General features: G+C 57.5%; 2 protein-coding genes across 6 annotated transcripts in view; both read left to right on the top strand.

The window, feature by feature from the left end:
- Nucleotides 1-19,265, top strand: part of FSD1 (fibronectin type III and SPRY domain containing 1) — a gene marked incomplete at both ends in the record, with an annotated part of 516,986 nt that overhangs the window by 113,220 nt on the left and 384,501 nt on the right. The gene's annotated exons all lie outside the window — the stretch shown is intronic.
- The window catches only part of TJP3 (tight junction protein 3), a 32,185-nt gene continuing 15,518 nt past the window's right edge, over nt 2,599-19,265 (top strand). For 2 of the 5 annotated variants that reach the window (XM_080807748.1, XM_080807747.1), the window contains exons 1-8: nt 2,663-2,795; nt 13,353-13,409; nt 13,539-13,648; nt 14,374-14,476; nt 14,708-15,032; nt 16,410-16,513; nt 17,539-17,704; nt 17,976-18,084. In XM_080807748.1, coding sequence (XP_080663874.1) covers nt 13,362-13,409; nt 13,539-13,648; nt 14,374-14,476; nt 14,708-15,032; nt 16,410-16,513; nt 17,539-17,704; nt 17,976-18,084 — 965 coding nt within the window. In that variant the 5' untranslated portion in view covers nt 2,663-2,795; nt 13,353-13,361. Of the gene's footprint in view, nt 2,796-4,134; nt 4,203-13,352; nt 13,410-13,538; nt 13,649-14,026; nt 14,088-14,373; nt 14,477-14,707; nt 15,033-16,409; nt 16,514-17,538; nt 17,705-17,975; nt 18,085-19,265 lie in introns of those variants that run through there. The other 3 variants (XM_080807745.1, XM_080807746.1, XM_080807749.1) reach the window with 3 other exon arrangements.

Raw genomic sequence — 19,265 nt, 5'->3', positions numbered from 1 at the left:
GAAGGGAGCCAGCACAGAGTGGAGTCCAAAGACTTAAGGGATTCAAAGGATGAAAAGAAACAAAATGTGGTCCATCCACACACTGGAATGTTATTCAGACTCAGGAAGGAAGGGACCCTGACACCTGCCACGATGTGGGGGGGCCCTGAGGACACTGGGCTCAGGAAGAGTGGCCAGACCCAGAAGGACCCGTCCTGCAGGACCCCACTCCCAGGAGGGCCCCAGAGGAGTCCCGTCTGCACAAAGAGGAGACAGTGGGAGCTGGGGCTGGGGCAGGGGGTGGGGGGCCCGTGCTTTGTGGGGACAGAGTCTCCGTGTGGGGAGATGGAATGTTCTGGAGACGGGGGGTGGGAGTGGCTGCAGGACAGTGTGAGTGTGCTTCATGCCGCTGAGCTGTGCACTTAGAGATGGTGAGAGTGCTAAATTTTATGTTGTGTGCATTTTTACCATCATTTACCAACAATAACAAAAAGCCTCCAGGAAGAGCCCTTTGGACATATGCCACGGTAGATCTCCTGAATCATCTTGAATCTGTTTTGTTTCTTTTTTAAGATTTTATTTTTGTTTTTAAGTAATCGCTACACCCAACACGGGGCTCAAACTCACAACCCCGAGATCGAGAGTCGCACGCTCCCCCTGACTGAGCCAACTCGGCGCCCCTCCTTTAAAATCCATTTTTGAAAGATTAGAGGGATGGGTCTCAAAGCGTGGTCCTTGGACTGGCCGCAGCAGCTTTCCCCAGGAGCGTTTTAGAAATGCAGATTCTCAGGCAGCCCCAGACTTCGTGTATGAAGCACTCCATAGGTGGGACCTATAATCTGGGTTTCAAGGAACACCCCCCACCCCTACTCCAGGCAGTTCACATGCCTGATTTTGACAACCACTGACTCCAACTGGAGAAGGGCTGGGTGGCTGGTCCAATGATAAAGTCATGAAAAGGAACCAAATTTTTAAAAAAAATCAACTTTCAGGTTGATTCTGAATGTCTCCTGGAGAGAAGTCAACACTGAAACTGAAAAAAAAAAAAAACCAAAAAGTGGCCAAACTGGTCTTATTTAGACATGCGGAAGTGCATGTCAAAATAATCGGTTAAAAGACGCTAAAGAGGGGGGTGCCTCTGGGAGGGGAGAAATGGTGGGGTGACTAGGGCACTGCTGATTTTAGCAAGCCTGCATGAGAACTTGACCCTTCTGAGTGCGTGCATTATTGGGAAAAACAACCCCAAACTGGCATTGTGGGAGGCAGGAAAGTTCGAGCAGGGAAAGGAGAGGAGGGGCGGGGATCCCGGTGGGGTCGCAGGCGGGGGGGGGGCTCGCAGCTTCTGATCCTCCTACTTCATTCTTTCACTGGGTCCTGCTCCTGGATTCCTATTTTGCAGGCTGGGAAACTGAGGCTGCCTGGGTGGGGCCGGTTACCTGGTTTTTGGCGCCCCCTGGCAGCTGTTACCATTAGCACCAGGTGCCCCAGGTAGGACTCATGGTCCTTCCATCCCCTTCCCCATAGTCCACCCACCCATCCATCCACCCGTTCATTCAGGCCACAAATATTTATTGAGCACCTACTGTGTACCAGATACTGTTCCAGGCCACGGGAATGAACAAGACAAAAATCCATAACCTCAATGAGGCGACATCCTAGAGAAGACAGATAAACAGGCATGAGACACAGAGCAGTTTTGGTGCTAATAAATACTTTGAAAAGAACACAGATGCAATACAACGACGACAGAACGTGATGGATAGGACGCGTTAAGCCCCTGCTCCCCCGTTGTCCCATAGAACGACCATGCAAGCCCGTTTAAATTTAAAACTTTAAATGTCATTTTAAATTTTCCTAGTGACCACATTTGGAAGCGTGAAAAGTGAACAGGTAAGATTAATTTTAACAATATATGTCACCTAACCCAAAACATTCTAGGTGTGGGAATCAAAATTAAAAAATGAGTTATTTTATGTTCTTTTTTTTTGCATGCCGAGACTTCCAGATCCGACGTGTGTCTTACACTTACCCGCACCTTCTTCTTTCTGACCTGTGGATGGATAGTGGCTAGAGGGTGTGGACCTACTTCGTACCCTGCACGGTTCTATAAGCACTTTCCAGACACCCATTCACTTATCCAACTTCTGAAACAGTCTCAGGAAGCAGAGGCTGGTGGGCTCTGGCCATTCTTCAGCTGCGAAAACTGAGGAGACGCAGCAACTTGCCCATAGCTGCCCGGCAAGGTAACAGTTGAAGACTCCTAGGGTAGGAATCCAGGAATCCAAGCAGGGGCAGAATTTGCACTCAGATCTGTCCGGCGGGAAGGAGCCAGTAATCTGTAGGAATCTGTGGGATAGCACGCCTGCTGGAAGGGCTTGTCAGCCCCAGGTTCCGGGAGGGCCGTGAGAAGGGGAGCCGAGAGCTGTTTGTTTTCCCGAGGACCCGCCTGTATGGTCCAGTCCCCGGGCTGATGCCAGGGCCTGGCGCTCAGTGGCACGAACAGGGCAGTCCGTCCCTCAGCGTCCCTAGCCTGTGGGCAAGCAGGGGTTAAGGCCAGCGGCTCCCACGTGAGAGCACCTTGCAACAAAGCCACACACCCAACCAGCGGCTGGTCTCTCTCTGGCGTTGTGCACCTTGTCCTGCTGGTTCCACCTGCCACGGGACAGAACGCTGCCTCCACAAGGGAGGAAAAGTTGGGGAACCAAGTGGGGAGGACAGAGCTCAAACCTCAGGGCCCCTCCCTACCCCCATGCCAGGCGGGCACCCGAGCCCTGGCTGCCGCCGCCCGCCCAGAGGCCATCCTGCCTCCTAGACAGGTAAGTCCCCCCCTCCCCATCCTGCTCTACACAGAGCAGCACCAGCTCCCTGACCACGGGGTCCTGGGACCCCCATCATCTCCCCTCGACTGCCCAGAAAGCAGGAGACAGACACTCCTGCCTGGGCATTTGACATAGTTTCTAAGGGATTATCTGGCTGGCAGTTACGGCCCCTGGCAATCTGCCCAGGACACCGGAGCCAGAGACTTAAAGGGTCATTGTTGCCCCAGGTGGTGCCAGGGAGGAAGAGGAGGCACAGACTGGCCTCTGAGCCCCCAAAACCGAGAAGGGGAGGCCTGGGTAGGCAGGCGGCAGGTGAGGCAGCTCTTCCTGGAACTCCCGAAGAGACTCCCAAGTTTCCAGGCTGTGGCCCGTGCCTCCCCCACTGCTGGGACCCGCAGGGGGCCAGGGAGTGGTCCCCCCGGCGGGCTTATCTCGCTTGTCTCGATCCCTTCTCTGGGCAAAACTTGCCAATGGAGAAAAGCAAGATGGGGGGCGGGGCATGGCCAGAGCCTCCTGTGGGCAAGGTGCTGGGTGGTCCCCAGGGCCAAGGAAGCCCAGAACCCGGAGGGGACAGGGTGGAGAGGAAAGAGGTTTTTCTGGGTCATTTGCTCCCCAAAGCGCAAGACAAAGCTTCCTGGCCAGTCGGGTGTCTGATTGCACTTCAAGTCTCTTTGTCTGGGACAGAGAGGGCCCTCTGGGGCCAGGGAGGCACAGGCACGTGAGTCTCAGGGTATACACCTGGTCTGGAATTGGGGGTCACTCCCAGGGAGTGGAGAGACTCCAAATCTGGAGTCTGTGGCATTGGAAGGGGATATAGTTTGACTATGAGAATCCCCCCTGCCTGGGATTTGGAGAGAAAACCCACAGAGTCAGATAGATCCGGCCGCCAGCCACTTTGCCTATCAAAACCTCAATTTCCCACTCTGTAAAATCGGTACAGTTCGAGTCAGCAGGACCCAGGGCTGCTGAGAGCAGCAAAGGAGAGCGTAGGTAATCGATTCTCAGTCAGCGGGGGTTGGGGTAAACGGTCCCACCCCAAACCAGAACTCAGAATGCCAAGCTAGTTGCCATGTTCCATCTTCCTTCCTAAGACACAGAAGTTGAACTCAGGCTCAGAGAAGGACAGCTATTTGCCCGCAGCTGCACAGCAAAGTCAGAATTTCAGGCAGATAGGAGAGCAGGAGGTCTGGAGGCTGCCCCTGACCACCACCACCCCCAAAAACCAACACTCCAGGCTCAGCATCTTATAAAATTCCTTCCTCTATGGCGCAGGGCTTCCGCGTGGCCCTGAGTTCTGGCGAAAGTCCGCTGATGGGTTCCTGTTCTTCCTCCTCAGCCTGGCCTTGCGCCAGACGAGCCGTGTTTGCTCAGGGAGGAGCCTGACACCCTTTGGAATGGGCTGAGGTTAGTGGGAGACGCCGCTGGGAGGAGGGGCTGCCCAGGAAGTGAACTTGCTTTAATGAGCACCTACTGTGTGCCGGGTGCCCTTTTGGGACCTGGCGATTCAGCAGGGAACCAGACCAATGAAGATCCCTGCTCTTGTGGGCTTGTGTTTTGGCAGAGGAAGACATTCAAGAAACAGGAGATATAATAAGGAAGGAAACTGTATCCGGGGTTAAAGACTGGTCAGTGTCACAGGGAGGGAAATGTGGAAAAGCAGCAAGAACAGGACTGAAACAGTCAAAGAGGTATTTTACAACCTTCAATAGAAAGATCAGGGTAGACTTGCTGTGAAGGTGACGTTTGAGGAGACATGAAGGAAGTGACTATTTGGGGAATGAGCATTCCAGGCAGGCGGCACAGCCCATGCAAAGGTCCTGGGGCTGAACCGGGCCTGGCATGTTGGAGGAACAGCCAGGAGACCTGTGTGGCTGCAGCAGAATGGGAGAGGAGAAGAGAGGGAGGAGGGGAGGACAGGAAGGAGACCGGGAAGGTCCTGCAGGGTCTTGGGGACCACACAGAGGATTGGCTTTGACCCAGGCAGGTGGGAGCCCTGGAGGGCTGTGGGCAGAGGAGGGTGGGACTTGACTCATGAGCTCCTGGGCACCCTCTGGTGGCCACTGTGGGGACAACAGACTGTGGGGGTGAGGGCAGGAGCAGGAGGACCTGGGAGGCCAAAGGAGGAGGCCCTGCGAGGTGTGGTTTTAGAGCAAACATTTTATTTTGAATCATCTAAAATTGATGGAAAAGCTGTAGTTACAATTCAGAGAGTCCCCATATGATCCTCACCCCGTCTCCAACACTAACACAGTCTGACCGCTGGGGACTGCCGGGACTGACACCAACACCCTCCCTCATCAGGAGCTGAGCGCAGGCTGTCATCAGAGCGCAGGGATTTCCTTTTCGGCCTCGAGGCCCCATCTAGGACGGAAGAGCCCATTCGACTGTCAGGATTCCCCTGCTTCCCCCTGGCTGTGACCTTGTCCCTTGACCTTCACTACCTGGAGGGGATGATCAGGGCTTTTGCAGAAAGCGCCTCATTTGGGGTTTGTTGGCTGCATTCCTCATGCCCGGGTGGCACGGGGGGGGGGGGAGGGGGGAGAGGCAGAATCAGGGGCCAACAGGTACAGGAGGATGGAGGGATGTCCCAGGGCTTGGCAACGTGCGGGGTCCCAGGGCACCTTAAGGAAACCACTGTGGCATAGGGGGGAATGAAGGTAAGGAGGGGCATGTAGACTCTTCTAGAAGATTGCAATGTGGGCTGTGCCTGGAGGGGGACTCCGGCCCTCCCCCTCCCCACCACGGGAGGAAGCCAGAGCTCTGGGAGGGAGTTCTGCTGCAGGGGAGGAGGACAGCCTCCCCCACGACCCCCACGTTGCCAGTCCCCATGTCCTCTGTGGCTGGGCCCGCCGCAGCCCCCACCCCAAATGTGTCCTCCCGGGGCAGACACCACTGGCCTTTCTCCTCTGTTCAGAACCTTAGGTGGCTCCCCAGGAGCTATTTACTCTTTCATTAAGCACTTTCTGCATACCAGGCGCTGTTCTAGGTGCCCGGGAAACTCGGAGGGTAGAGCTCGCAGGCCAGCGGGAAGAAGAGATCTTCCAAAAATCGTCCCATAAATAAATGTGCAGTTAATAAGGTGCAACCTTAGCTCAAGAACTTTCAATGGCTCCCTAGCATTTGTAGAGCGATTGAGCATCGCTCAATCATTGAGCATCAATGCCAGGCTTTGGGGTGTCCTCTAAAATTATCTGCGCTTCTCCTTGCCTCGGGACTGCTTCCCCACCCTGTAAGTAAGAGGAAACCAGCGGCCGGCCGCAGGATGGCAGACGGCGCCGGTCCATAGAAATGCAAACGAATTTTGTCCAACGGAGGCTGTTGATTACTGCCCTGTGGTAATCGTCCGGCTTACTGTCCACCTCTAAGTTCACGTCAGCATTCTGGGTATGCACGTAGGTGCGTGTGAGCTCACGTGGGCAAGCGTGAGAACAGTCTGCAGTTCGGTTCATGGTGACATAGGATGTTGGTGTCTTAGTTCTGACAGTACACCGTGGTCGTGGAAAATGTTAGTGTCGGAGGAGACCGGGTGAGGGTCATCTGGGGACTTTCTGAATTGTACTTACAACTTTTCGGTCAATTTTATTTTATTTTTAAAGATTTTATTTATTTATTTGACAGAGAGAGAGAGGGAGAGAGAGAGAGCACAAGGAGGGGGAGCAGTAGAGGGAGAACTGGGCTCCCCGCTGAGCAGGGAGCCTGATGAGGGGCTCGAATCCAGGACCCTGGGATGGTGACCTGAGCTGAAGGCAGAGGTTTAACTGACTGAGCCACCCAGGGGCTCCTCGGTCGATTTTTTTGTTGTTGTTAAGATTTTATTTATTTATTTAAACAGAGATCACAAGCAGGCAGAGAGAGAGGAGGAAGCAGGCTCCCCGATGAGCAGAGGGCCTGATGCGGGGGTCGATCCCAGGACCTTGAGATCCTGACCTGAGCCACACAGGCGCCGCCTCCCAAGTCAATTTTAAATAATTCCAAGATAAAACGTTTGTTTGTTTTAAAGCCACACCTTGCAAGGGCCTCCAGGTTTGACCTCCCTAGTACCCAGCTCCTGCCTTAGCCCCCCCACTGCCTGTCCTCCCCCAGTGACCACCAGGGGGTGCCTGCGATCACCCAAATCAGGGTTCCCCCCACTGTGCCCAATGCCCTCCAGGTCTCCCTCCTCCCTGGGGGTAAAAGCCCAAGTCCTCCCCTGAGTCCCCTAGCCCCTGCATGACCTTCTTCGTTCCTCTTCCTGCCCTTCCCTCCTCCCTCCCCCACCTCACCCACTCCGCTCCAGTCCCATGTGCCTCCTGGCTGTTCCCGCAATGTGCCAGGTGTGGTCCTGCCCCAGGGCCTTTGCACACCTAGATCTTTCCATGGCTCCTCCCTCATCTATTTTAGGTGTAATTGTTCCTCTGCTTGGATCCCTCTCACCCAGGGCACTCCTCCTAAACTCAGTTCTTATTTTGAGTGCCATTCCTCGGGGAACCCCTCCCTGAGCCCCCAGCCCCTGTCGTGTCTCCCTCCCGATGCTCTCAGAAGTCTCAGTAGCACTTTCTATTTATGTTACATTGACGATTCGAATATCATCTGGCTCTCCTGGGTCTGTCACATCAGTCCTTGGTGTACACAGGGCCCCAAGCCCCCTCCGTGAGCCCCATCCTGGGCTCTCAGCCCTCCTGCGGCCACCACTCTCAGGGGCCTCCGTCCAGGCCCGGCTCTCCGTCTGGGCCTCAGTTTCCCCCCTAGGCACTCGGGAAGACGGAGCAGGGTCATCATCCCAGGGTTAGTTCCGGGACCCCACTGTCCAAGGCACGCTCCCTCCCCCTACTCCCTCACGCCATGGCCATGCCCGCACTACCCCCTCCTGGTTGAATTTGGCACTGACATTTCAGATGGGAAGTTGGTTGGGTTGGGTTCCCGCTTAGGTACTTGGCGTAGAGCAGGAGACACTTTCTTGCGTTAATGACTGAATAAAAACAATGAATGCGTGAATGAAGCAGATTGAGGAAAAGCAGATTTTTATGTCCTTAAAGTGATCCGGCTTGGGGGTGTCTGGAATAGTGGTCTTTAGGCCCATCATTATGTGCAACTGCAGTGAAGCAAACTCTCGATAAACGTAAGCCAGGAGCCTCATTACCGCACACTGAACCCCTTTAGTCCATAGATACTGGGGCTGAGGTCTGTAGTGAAGCAGGAGCTCGGGCTGTTCAACACACGCGGGCCACTCTCGGGCACTCACAGCCACCAACACCCATGGGCGCGTGTCAGCGGGGAGCTCACTTATGTTTTCCTATGACTCATTAAAACAAATATACAGCTATTTAAAAAAAAAAAAAAAGTTTGACCTTGTTCTACCTAAAATGGTTTTGTGTACCGCCTGCTGGTGGCCAAAGATCATATTGGGGAAAAGCGGAGCTCTCCCCTCCAGCCCTGAGGTTTGGAGTCGGTCCTCAGATGGGTTTCTGCCAAGGCTTACCGTCTTGGGGGAACGTTGGAGATGCTCGGAGGCCCACGCTGGCGGGCTGGGCTCTGCGGACTCGTGTTTTGGGGAGGACTGAAGCGGGGAGGGGTAAGAAGTCATGGGGGGGGGCTCAAAGATTGTATTATATCATCCTGTTCACTTGGCAAACTCTTACCCAACCTTCAAAACCCCAGCTGCAATGCTCCCTCTTCCGGGAAGCACTTCCTGATCCCCCAGTTTCCTCGTTTCTTCTCTACCTTTCTGCGCCACAGCGTGGGTGGGATTCCTCTCTGCCAGCTCCGAATGGATGAGGCTGGGAAGCGTATGCCCTGATTTGCCCTTTCGACCTTGGCACGAGGTGCCACCCAGACAGCTGGATGTCAAAGTAAATACAGCCGGAAGGAAGGTGTGGGTGGAGCCACCGCCAGCCCCGCCCACCCAGGGGATTCCTCGCTCCCTCCCCTTCCCCAGGGGAGGTCTTCCTGCCCCAGCCCTGTCCTTCCTAGATCTCACCTTCCGAGGGTGAGGAGGCCTGACCTTTGCTCCCAGAATTTCCTCCCACCAGCCCCGCCCTCCTCGGCGGGGGGCCCGGGCCAGTGCGGAGTGGAGGCTCCCGCGCCCCTCCGAGCATCAGTCAGTGCCTGCCGCTGACGTCACCGGGCCTCAGTTTCCCCTCTGTGTAATGGGGTAAAGCTCGGCGACGGGGCGCCCCGAGAGAGGCTAGCGCTCCGTTCTGGACGTCTCCGGCACCGAACCTGCTCCTGTGCCGTGGTCCCACCTGATTCCAGAAAGGGGCCGGGTCCACGGCTGTTGAACCGCAGGTTCCGTTCGGAAACGCGGCGGAATTCTTGCCGGGTCTTCGCGGCAGCCTTGCCTGGCGGGTCCCCAGCCCCGACGGCCGGCCGGGGCTCAGCCGGGTGGAAAACCCGGCCTGGCTCGCCCGCCCCGACGCCTGGATCCGGCGATCAGGGGCGAAGGCGGCCTCCCTCCGCGGCGTCTCGGAGGCGTGTCGGGGCGGGGGCGGGGCCGGTAGGGGACGAGGAGGAGGAAGAGGGGCAGGTGCAGCCGGGAGCCGCGGAGCGGGCTGGAGGAGGGCGAGGGCCGGCCACTCTCTGCCGCCAGCCTCCCCAGCCTCCTCCCTCACCCCAAGGTGGGGACCGAGTGACCGTCTCCAAGGCCCCCCAGGGGCAGGGGCGCTGGAGAGTCCCGGGGGTGGACCATGGCCGTGAGATTCCAGGCGAGTAGCCCTCCGAGGGCGGGAGGGGGAGGGGAATCTAGTCGGAGTGGGGGCTGCGACCTGGACCCAGGACCCCAGATCACCCCAGCTCACAGATGGGGAAATTGAGGCCCAGAGGAATAGTGTGGCTAGCCCGAGGCTGCGCAGCGAGGGGCGTTCACGCCCGCTGGCGGCCTAAAGCTGTCTCGGGGGGGCTTTCTCTGCCCCAGGGTCCGCCTCGTTACCCGGTAGACCTGGGTTCAAATCCTGACTTTTCTGTATAACTTTGGGCCCGCGAAACAAAGCTTCTCTGTGCCTCGCCTATAAAATTGGTGACCATTTTAAAAGAAGGGCGTAGGGAGGATCCTAGGAAGAAAATGTGTTTTAAGCGCTTGGCACATGCTGGGTGCCTTGTGAAGGTGTTTACGCCGGGCTCCCGCGGTGTTCCCTCAAGTTAAGTCTGAGCCACAGTGGAACGGCAGCGATCACTTCTTTTGTGGTCTGGGGTGGCTTCAGTGAATGCGAGGAAGCTGCTGACGAAGTAACCACCATGTATTGGGCGCTTGCTGTATACTGGGACGGCAGAGACAGGGATCGAGATGCCCCTTTTCCACAAGAGCAAACCTGCTGGGAGGGAGGGGATCTCCGTGTCTCTATTTGGGGGGACCTCCCCCTCCAGGGATGGAGCTTACACCGGCTCACAGTCTCCGCACTGGGTGGGAGATCGCGCGGGGGTGGGGGTGGGGTAAACTGAGGCCCGGGGGGGAAATATGGCTGGCCCAGACCACACTGCCCGAGCCCTAAGGCCGGGCAGTTCGGGTTCCCGCCAGCTTTCTTCCTGGCTGCGGGGAAATAGCTTCCAGAATCCCCTCCCCAACTCGCCTGTTTGTGGCCCCCTTTCCCGCCTCCCCCACCTTTGTTCCCGGAGCTGGGGGCGGAGCGGGGGAGAGAGGCCTGCAGTCCCCGGAGCCTAGTGCCTGGGGTTGTGTGACTTGGTACCACCTGACCTGCCCCCTCTGGGCGACTCCTCCTCCCCTCTGTTGTTTGTCACCGGCCTGGGGCTCGGGGTGGGGAAGCAGGTGCGGCCCCGCCCCCCTAGAGCTCTCCCGGATGGGTCCCTGGCTGAGGGGTCTAGGAATTCCTGACGTGCCGGTTGCTCTCCTGGCTGAATAGACCTTTCACGTCACCGTTCACCCGATCCCCCAAATTCTTGTCTCCCTGCTGCAGTTGTGGGGACGATGCTGGGGTCCTTGGGCCTCCAGCCCTGCCCACCAGCATGCCCCAGACTAGAGGGGTGTATGGGACATAGTGCACAGGGACATTCCAGATTCCAGTAATTAAGGATGTGAGGTGTGTGTGTGGGGCCGCTGAAGACTCATTTCCTGCAGGAGGAGACAATGGCACTGGGGCTGTGAAGGTTGAATAGGAGTTTTCCAGAGAGTACCATTGGTGCTAAGGCTCCGAGCAGAAGCTGATCGCAGGGCCCAGGACGTGCCAATGGCCATGACCAGAGTGTGCAAAGAGAGAGGCTCACCCAGCCTTCACAGCCCAGGGGGAAAGACCAGAAACTTGCCAACTGATGATCACATAGGATATTTTAAGATGATTTGGATGTCATGAATAAAACATAATGAAACACGGAAGAGTGATAGGGAGCCAGGGGAATTTGGCTAGCCAGGGCCGGCTCCCTGAGGAGGCAGCTTTGGAGCCGAGACCCGCAGCGGCAAGGGCTAACCGTGTGCAAATCCTGGGGTTGTGTGTTAGGCACAGGGGTCCATTGGGGAAAACCATAGAGGTGAACTGGGCTGAGGGGGGCCGGGGGTGGTTAGGGTTGGCCCTCTGGGTTTTAGTCAAGGCCTCTGACAACCGAGGAGGCATGAATCTGTGCAAGACAGGACAAGCCTGGGCCACCTGCACCTGTCCCCTGGGGGCCCTGGTTCCCTGGGGCTGTTTCTTAGAAGAAGGCCAGGAAATCCAAATTTGGGGGGCCAAATTCAGCACAAATCCAAATTCAGCACAAAATCGGAGCCAAGTAAAAAGATTGTTTTGAAAAATCAGTTTCTGGAGAAAAGAAGAATGAAACAGAAGAGGAATGGGGTCTGTGGCAAGGTGCAGGGGTGTGGGACGGGCTGCCTGGGTCCTCCGTCGGCTGTGTGACCTCAGGCATGGTATTGGACGTCTCTGGGCCGTCCTTCCCTCTCCCTTTGGAGGAGGCCACATCCTAGGGCCCCTCAGGATTGAACAAGTTGGTGTGTGTAAAGCCCTCGGAACAGGTTTTCTTATCAATGGGCAGAGGAGGAAAGAGACACCTGCTGCGTCTTGGGAGGGGGGCGGTGGGGGGAGGCTCTTTCTGCCTTTGGCGTGTGGCTCCTCCGTGCCCCGCTCCAGGGGTGCCTCAGCCCTGAAAGACCGGGCAGCGGGGATGGAGGGCAACCCATTTTACAGCAGGGGAAGCCAAGGCTGGGAGTGGCTCCAGGACCACCACCAGCCAAGGGGGCTGAGTCTTGGTTGTGAGCGCTGCCCTCTCCCTCCTGCTCCCGCTCCCGCTCCCGGCAGCAGAGCCTGGAGTGCCTGGGAGGCCCCGCCCTGGGCTTTGTTCCTCTCTCCTCCGCCCCACTCCCCTCTCCCTGGGAGCCAGGAATGCTGCTCTCCCGGGAACCAGGCAGCAGCCGCCAGTGCAGGGATTTTCTGCCCAGAGAATCAGCCACCTGCGGTGCGGGGCTGGGGAGGGAGGTCCTTTCTACCAGGCCCCCCAGGGAAATAGGACCACTGAATGCGGGGGCCTCCTTTCTGCCTTCCCATCCACGGTCTGGTAGGTCCACATTCCCCAGCCGCCACCTCCGTCAGCTCTGTTGGCTTGGCAGGTGACTTTGCCTCTCGTGCCTCAGTTTCCTCCTCTGGAACATAGGGATAATAGATAATAGACGCTCCCTTCAGTGAGTGGACTAAATGAGATAGGACACGCAAAGTCCTCGGCACAAGGAAAGCCCATCCTCCCTTCCTCCCTTCCTTCCTTCCTTCCTTCCTTCAACAGCTGTTGAATCCCTGCTGTGAGTCAGGACTGCACAGCGACCAAGGTAGACAAAGATCTCTGCCCTCCGGATTTGATTTTCTAGAGAGGGGAGATGGACAGATCAGAAAAATCTAGAGAAGGTCAAGGGGTCCCAGGTTGTGTGAATTGGGAAACCGTGTTGGGGCAGGGTGGCTAAGGGGGTCTGTTGTGGAGTGGGAGGGCTTATTGTTCTGAACAGGGGGGTCAGGAGGCCACCCCAATAAGGTAACACGTGAGCCAAGAGGAACAGGAGACCAAGGGAGGAGTCAGGTGGACATATGGGGGAAGAGAGTTCCAGGAGGAAGGAACAGCGTGTGCAAAGGCCCCAGGTATTGGAGGAACAGTGAGGAGGCCCCGGGGGGCTGGAGCGGAATGCATGCCCTCTGCCCGGCAGAGCTGGCTTGACCCCCAGGCATGGGTCCCCCCAGACCTGATCCCCCAGGCATGTGCCTTCTCTCCGCTCTTACCAGTACAGTTCACTTAAACCGGGGTCTCAGCTTTGGCATATGAACATTTGGGCCCGGATTGTTCTCTGTGGGGGGCTGCCCTGCTCTGCGGGGGTTGAGCAGCACCCCTGCCCCCCACTTGCCCGGTTCCTGGAGTCATGATGACCACAGATGTCTCCAGATATCCTCTGGGGGGCAGAGCGGTCCCTACGGAGAACCCTGACGTACACCCACTTCGCAGATGCAAAAGCTGAGGCCCCCAGAGAGGTGGCCACTTGCCCGCAGGCTTGGACGGTGGGAGTGTCAGACCCGGGCTCCCCACCCAGGGTAGGGGACCCCCGAGTGCTTCAGTGGACCTAGCACGGCCTCACACCTACCTTGCATCCCCTCCTGCCAGGTGTTGGACATGGAGGAGCTGACCATTTGGGAACAGCACACAGCCACGCTCTGCAAGGTGAGGCCTCCCTCTCCCCGCGTGGGCGCCAACAGGAACGTCCTTTTGATCCGGGGCTGCTTGACAGGATGGGAGAACCTTTGTCCCCAGGGGAAGCAGACGCTCATCCTATGTCTCCTCATCTCTTAGGACCCCCAGCGAGGCTTTGGCATTGCGATCTCTGGCGGCCGAGACCGGCCCAGTGGGTCCGTGGTTGTGTCTGATGTGCTGCCTGGGGGACCAGCGGAAGGCAGACTGCGGTGCGTAGGGAGGCAGCAGGGGTGCTGGCTGAAAGGAGGGACCCGTGTGGGCCAAAGCGAGGAGCCAGCACAGTGCCTGCTGCCTTCCAGCTCTGGCAACACAGGGCTTGGAGCTGGTGGCAGGACCGAGTTAGCGATGTGGCCCTCCCTCTCCCCAACGCACTTTCTAGTCCTCCGATGTAGTTCTGAGGGTCATAGTGGCCCCAGGCATTCCTGGAATTAGAGGACTGGGAAGCCTGTTTTGGCTGGAGGGAGACCCAGGGTCCTGAGCCTTTGGACAGAAGGCTCTGGGGAGTTACATTGGGGGAAAATGGCTCAGGGACCTGAGCGACTGATGGGTGATCTGGTTCAGCCCAGACTCAAGGAACAGCTTCAGAGAGAGAGAGAGAGATGTTGAAACGCAGACCAAGGAAGAAGGGATGGACAGAAGAAATGAGGGGTATGGAGACACCATTATAACCATAGCTCCTGTTCTGTGGTTGCATTTTATCATTATAGAAGCATCTATGATTAGCTCCATTTTACAGGTGAGGAAACTGAGACCCAGAACGATTACGGTCTTTATGAGACATGGGACACCAGTGAATTAGAAGCAGGCCTTGCAGAACTGGGGGTGCCCACCCCAAAGTGGGGCACTGGGGGAAGTGTCAGGGGCCCCCAGGGAAGGCCTGGGGAGAGGGCTCCCCTGTGAGGGCTCCTCCCTGAGACCCAGCCCCCTCCCTCAGGTTGGGGGACCACATCGTCATGGTGAATGGGGTCTCCATGGAGAGTGTCACCTCCGCCTTTGCCATTCAGATACTCAAGACCTGCACGAAGTTGGCCAACATTGTGAGTGGGGGGTGGGGGGTCGGGGGAGGGGCGGCCCCTCCCCCCAACCCGAGCCCCACCTGGTCCTGCAGCCCAGGGGCAGTCTGAGTGTAAGCTTCTACAAGCAAGTGGACTCTTGTCCCCATTTCACAGCTTGGACGCTGAGGCCCAGAGAGGGGGCCAGGGTCCCCTGGGACCACCCAGTGGATGGGGGCAGAACCTTGAGCCGGCCCCCGCTTCCTCCCCTCACAGACGGTGAAGCGTCCCCGGAAGATCCAGCTGCCCGCCACCAAGACGGGCCCCTACGGCCGGGGCCATCGGGACTCCGACGAGCCCGACCACAGCCGGGGCTATGAAGGGGACACGTCCAGTGGCTCCGGCCGCTCCTGGGACGAGCGCTCGCGCCGGCCAAGGGCGGGCCGCCGGAGCCGGGCTGGCAGCCACGGACGCAGGAGCCCCGGGGCGAGCTCTGAGGCCAACGGGCTGGCCCTGGTGTCCGGCTTCAAGCGGCTGCCGCGGCAGGACGTGCGCATGAGGCCCGTGAAATCCGTGCTGGTGCGGAGGCGAGAGAGCGAAGGTGAGCCCGCGGCTGGGGCGCGCTGGCGGCCGGGGAGACGCAGAGTCCCACTGAGGGGCACCGCCACCGCTCTGGCCCCTGTCCCGCATGGCCTGTGGTCAGCAAAGGAAAGGCCCCCACCGATGTGCTCAGCCTGGACGCCGCGACCTGTGGATGTGTCCCCTCCTGAGACAGAGGGGACCTTGTCATGCCCGCCCAGGTGGGGGTGACCCTGGGTTCCCAGGGGGCCTGGCATCCCCATGAGGTCCTCATGAGAGGGAGGCAGAGGGCGGGGGGTCCCAGAGACGGGCAGACCCTGCGCTGGTAGCAGGGAGCTTGGGGGGGTGCCCAGTCTCCCTGGGGCCCTGGGGGGGACCAGCCCTGCCTGTGCTGGGGTTTTAGAACTTTGAGCCCAGAACTGTGAGACTGCAAATCGGTATCATTTTTTTTTTTAAGATTTTATTTATTTATTTGACAGAGAGAGAGATCACAAGTAGACAGAGAGGCAGGCAGAGGGAGAGGAGGAAGCAGGCTTCCTGCTGAGCAGAGAGCCCGATGCGGGGCTCGATCCCAGGATCCTGGGATCATGACCTGAGCTGAAGGCAGAGGCTTTAACCCACTGAGCCACCCAGGCGCCCCAAATCGGTATCATTTTAAAGCCACTACGTTTGTGACAATTTTGAGCAGCCCCAGGAAGCCTACACACTGAGGTGGATGGAGTGTCACTATCACTGAATCCCCTTTGTGCCACCAACGGGGACGTGAACTCCAACCCTATCTCGAGTCCATTGGAGCACTGGGACTTTAGAATTCTAAACACGATGTGACAAATGGCACCAGGACATCTGTCCCCACCTTGGAATTTTATTTATCATTTTTTTTTAAGATTTTTTTTATTTGAGAGGGAGAGAGAGAGGGAACACGAGAGCAGGGAGAGGGAGAAGCAAGCTCCCCGCTGAGCAGGGAGCCCGAAGCAAGGCTCAATCCCAGGACCCTGAGATCATGACCTGAATTGAAGGCAGACACTTCACCAACTGAGCCACCCAGGGGTCCCCCACCCTGGGATTTTAATAGCAAGGTCACATCCTGAACCCTGGTGGTAATGTCATTAGTAGCATCCATGGGGTGATGGAGCAGGGTGCTGGGGAGTGGGGACCAGGGCTCTGTTCCTTCCCAGGCCCCTGGCTGTGACCTTCTATGCTGAGATCACAGTCCTGGCTGGTGGGTTGTCAGAACAGCCCCGGGGTGGCATGGAGGGGGGCGAGGCCCCAGCTCTCCCTTCACGTGGGTGGCCCGGAAGGCCGGTGGGAGGGTCGAGGGCAGGCGAGAAGTCTGAGTTTGAGAGGAGCCCGCAGCCCAGACCCCAGGCCCTGCCTCAGTTTCCCTCCTCCCCCACAGAGTTCGGGGTCACCCTGGGCAGTCAGATCTTCATCAAGCACATCACCGATTCGGGCCTGGCTGCCAGGAACCGTGGGCTGCAGGAAGGAGACCTCATCCTACAGGTGAGCCCAGACTTCCTCTTGGGGACAGGACAGGGAGACCCAGCCACCGGCAAGGTCAGCAGAGCTGGCTGGAACCATGGGCCTCCTGGGTGTTGCCTGTTTCCCCAAGGTTAGAGTGGACAACGCAGGCTCCCTCCTGCCCCCATCCTCTCCTCTAACACGGCCAAATATCGGGTTCCAGTATTCCCAGAATCCCATGGGGGTGCTGGCCACGGTGCTCATTCCAGAACTCGCCCTGGGTGTTCGGTGCTGACGGTCCAGAGGCCAGGCTTAGAGGCGCGGCTCTGCCTTAGAGCTGGTTTCTTTGCAGACTCCTCTTCTGAAAACCCGTTTCTAGTGATTCCTGGTGTTTGATTTCCAAACCGTTTCCAGTGGATTGCTTCAAGAGCCTCTTCAGAGTTACCTCTTTCTAGTGACCCGGAGAAATTGTCTGTTTCTAGTGGTTTGGGGCACATGCTAGAAACAGGTAGCTCAGCAGGGGGGATGAGAAACTCACAATCCCCAGGGTGGATGAAAACAGACACACCACTGGGGAAATGTTGGACAGGGATTCCTGGAGTGCCCCGGAGAGGACCTTATATCCTTCCCCAAATTATGTTTCTAACGCACCTCTAAATGTCTGTTTCTAGTACCTCCTACGATTGTCTGCTTCTAGTATCTTGGCTATCTACTCCCTGTTCCCTATTTAGACTTGTTTCTAACGACTGTTCCTTGGGTCTCCTGAGAAATTCCCCTTCGAGGAAGACGGGGAGTCAACCTGCTTCCAATTTTCCCCTAGTGCCCACCCTGCCCCTCAGAAAATTGGCCGATTCTGGAATTCTTGTGGGAGGTTCTTCCGGGCATGGTCTCCTCGGAGCAGGAGGAATCCAATTCTATTATTTCCTCTTGAGATGGGCTGTTGTTATGAATTCCTGGGTATTATGTGTTTCTAACCCCCCACCACCACCACACAGACTGTCTGTTTCTGGTATCCCCGATTTTGCATTAACTCCCTTCCTGTCTTCTTCCTTCCCGGCCCCTTTTAGATCAATGGTGTGTCCAGCAAGAATCTGTCTCTGAGCGACACGCGGCGGTTGATAGAGAAGTCAGAAGGGAAGCTGACTCTCCTGGTGCTCAGGGACCAAGGGCAGTTCCTGGTGAACATCCCACCGGCCGTCAGCGACAGCAACAGCGACAGCTCCCTCCTGGACGGTGAGGGGCCGGAAGCGGGCCCTGGGGGTTGAATGGAGGGCAGGGGAGGCAGAGAGTGCCGGGCAGAGCCTGGCGGGGACTGGCGAGCCTAGCTCCTGAGAGGCTCAGAGAGGGACAGAAACTTGCCCAAGGCCACACAGTAAGTCAAGGCTGGAGGCTGACTCGGTCTGGGCCCCTCTGCCGCGAGGGGGCCTTGATGTTTCGCTCTGTGAAATGGATCCAGTCTGGAAGGTGCGGGCCGAGGCCTGAGGGGTCGCGCTCTGCCCTGCAGACATCTCGGACCTCGGCTCGGAGCTGTCCCAGGCGCCGCCCTCCCATGTCCCACCGCCACCCCGGCACATGCGACGGAGTTCGGATGCCAGCCAAACCGACTCCCCCGAGTACGTACCCCCTCGGCCAGAAGGGTCGAGCCCAAGGGGAACAAGGGCACATACATCTTTTGCACCTGGCGGCCTGCCTGGAGGAGGCTTCCCCTGTCCACCCATAGTCCTCCCTGCCCCCATGACTGGCTCTGGGTTCTTGGTCCTGCTATGGCCCGACTTTAACACAGAAGGAACTGAATTTCACATCACAGCCCAGAAGACTCCAGAACACATCATGCACCTTTAGGGATTTTCTCTCGGGGCACAACAGCCACGGATGTGTGTGGAGTCGGAGGGTTCCTGTTCCTTGTGACGTTGATTACAGATGGGGATGGGGGCCGTGACCTTGCATTGTGTCCTCTGGCAGCTGTGACGTGCCTCGGACTTGAGGGCTTAGGACAGCACAGGAGGGCGTGGGTGGGGCCATGCTCTCTCTGGAGGCTCGCGGGTGGGGGTGGGGCTCTCTCCTAGCTTCTGGTAGCTTCCAGTAGCCCCCCACCGCCCCTGGCCGCCCTAGGAGGGTTCCACCTCCTCTCCATCTTCACATCATCTCCCCTCTGTGCCCCTCTGTCTCTGTGTCCAAGTCTCCCCATTTTATAAGGACACCAGTCACAAGGGATCAGGGTGTGCCCTGCTCTTACTGGTAGGACCTGCTTTCCACTCGTTATACCCACTACGACCCTATTTCCAAGGATCGTCCCACGCAGACATGGGGTGGGGCGTTAGGACTTCAGCAGATGAATTTTGAGGGGACACAACTCAATGCCTAAAAACTTAAGTGCCCAGGGGCGTCTGGGTGGCTCAGTCGTTAAGCATCTGCCTTCTGCTCAGGTCATGATCCCAGGGTCATGGGATCAAGCCCCGTGTTGCGCTCCCTGCTCGGCAGAAAGCCTGCTTCTCCCTCTCCCACTCCCCCTGCTTGTGTTCCCTCTCTCACTGTGTGTCTCTCTGTCAAATGAATAAATAAAAATCTTTAAAAACCTAAGTGCCCAACAGGTGGGGATAAGAAACTGGGCACCTGCTTAAGCATCCTGCATCTGTAAGGCAGGGGTCTCTCTGTTATCTGCAGCTGTGTAACAAATTGCCCCAAAGCCTAGCAGCTGCAAATGCCAGGAAACATCCTCACGCCGTGTCCGAGACTCTGGAGCTGGGGCGGCTTGGCGGGTCCCTTCTGATGCCTGATCTTTGTGGGTTACAGC

Source organism: Martes martes, assembly GCF_963455335.1.
Source record: "Martes martes genome assembly, chromosome: 1".
Classification (NCBI taxonomy): domain Eukaryota; kingdom Metazoa; phylum Chordata; class Mammalia; order Carnivora; family Mustelidae; genus Martes; species Martes martes.
Note: the sequence above shows the minus strand (reverse complement) of the source record. Positions and strands in the feature narration are given on the sequence as shown.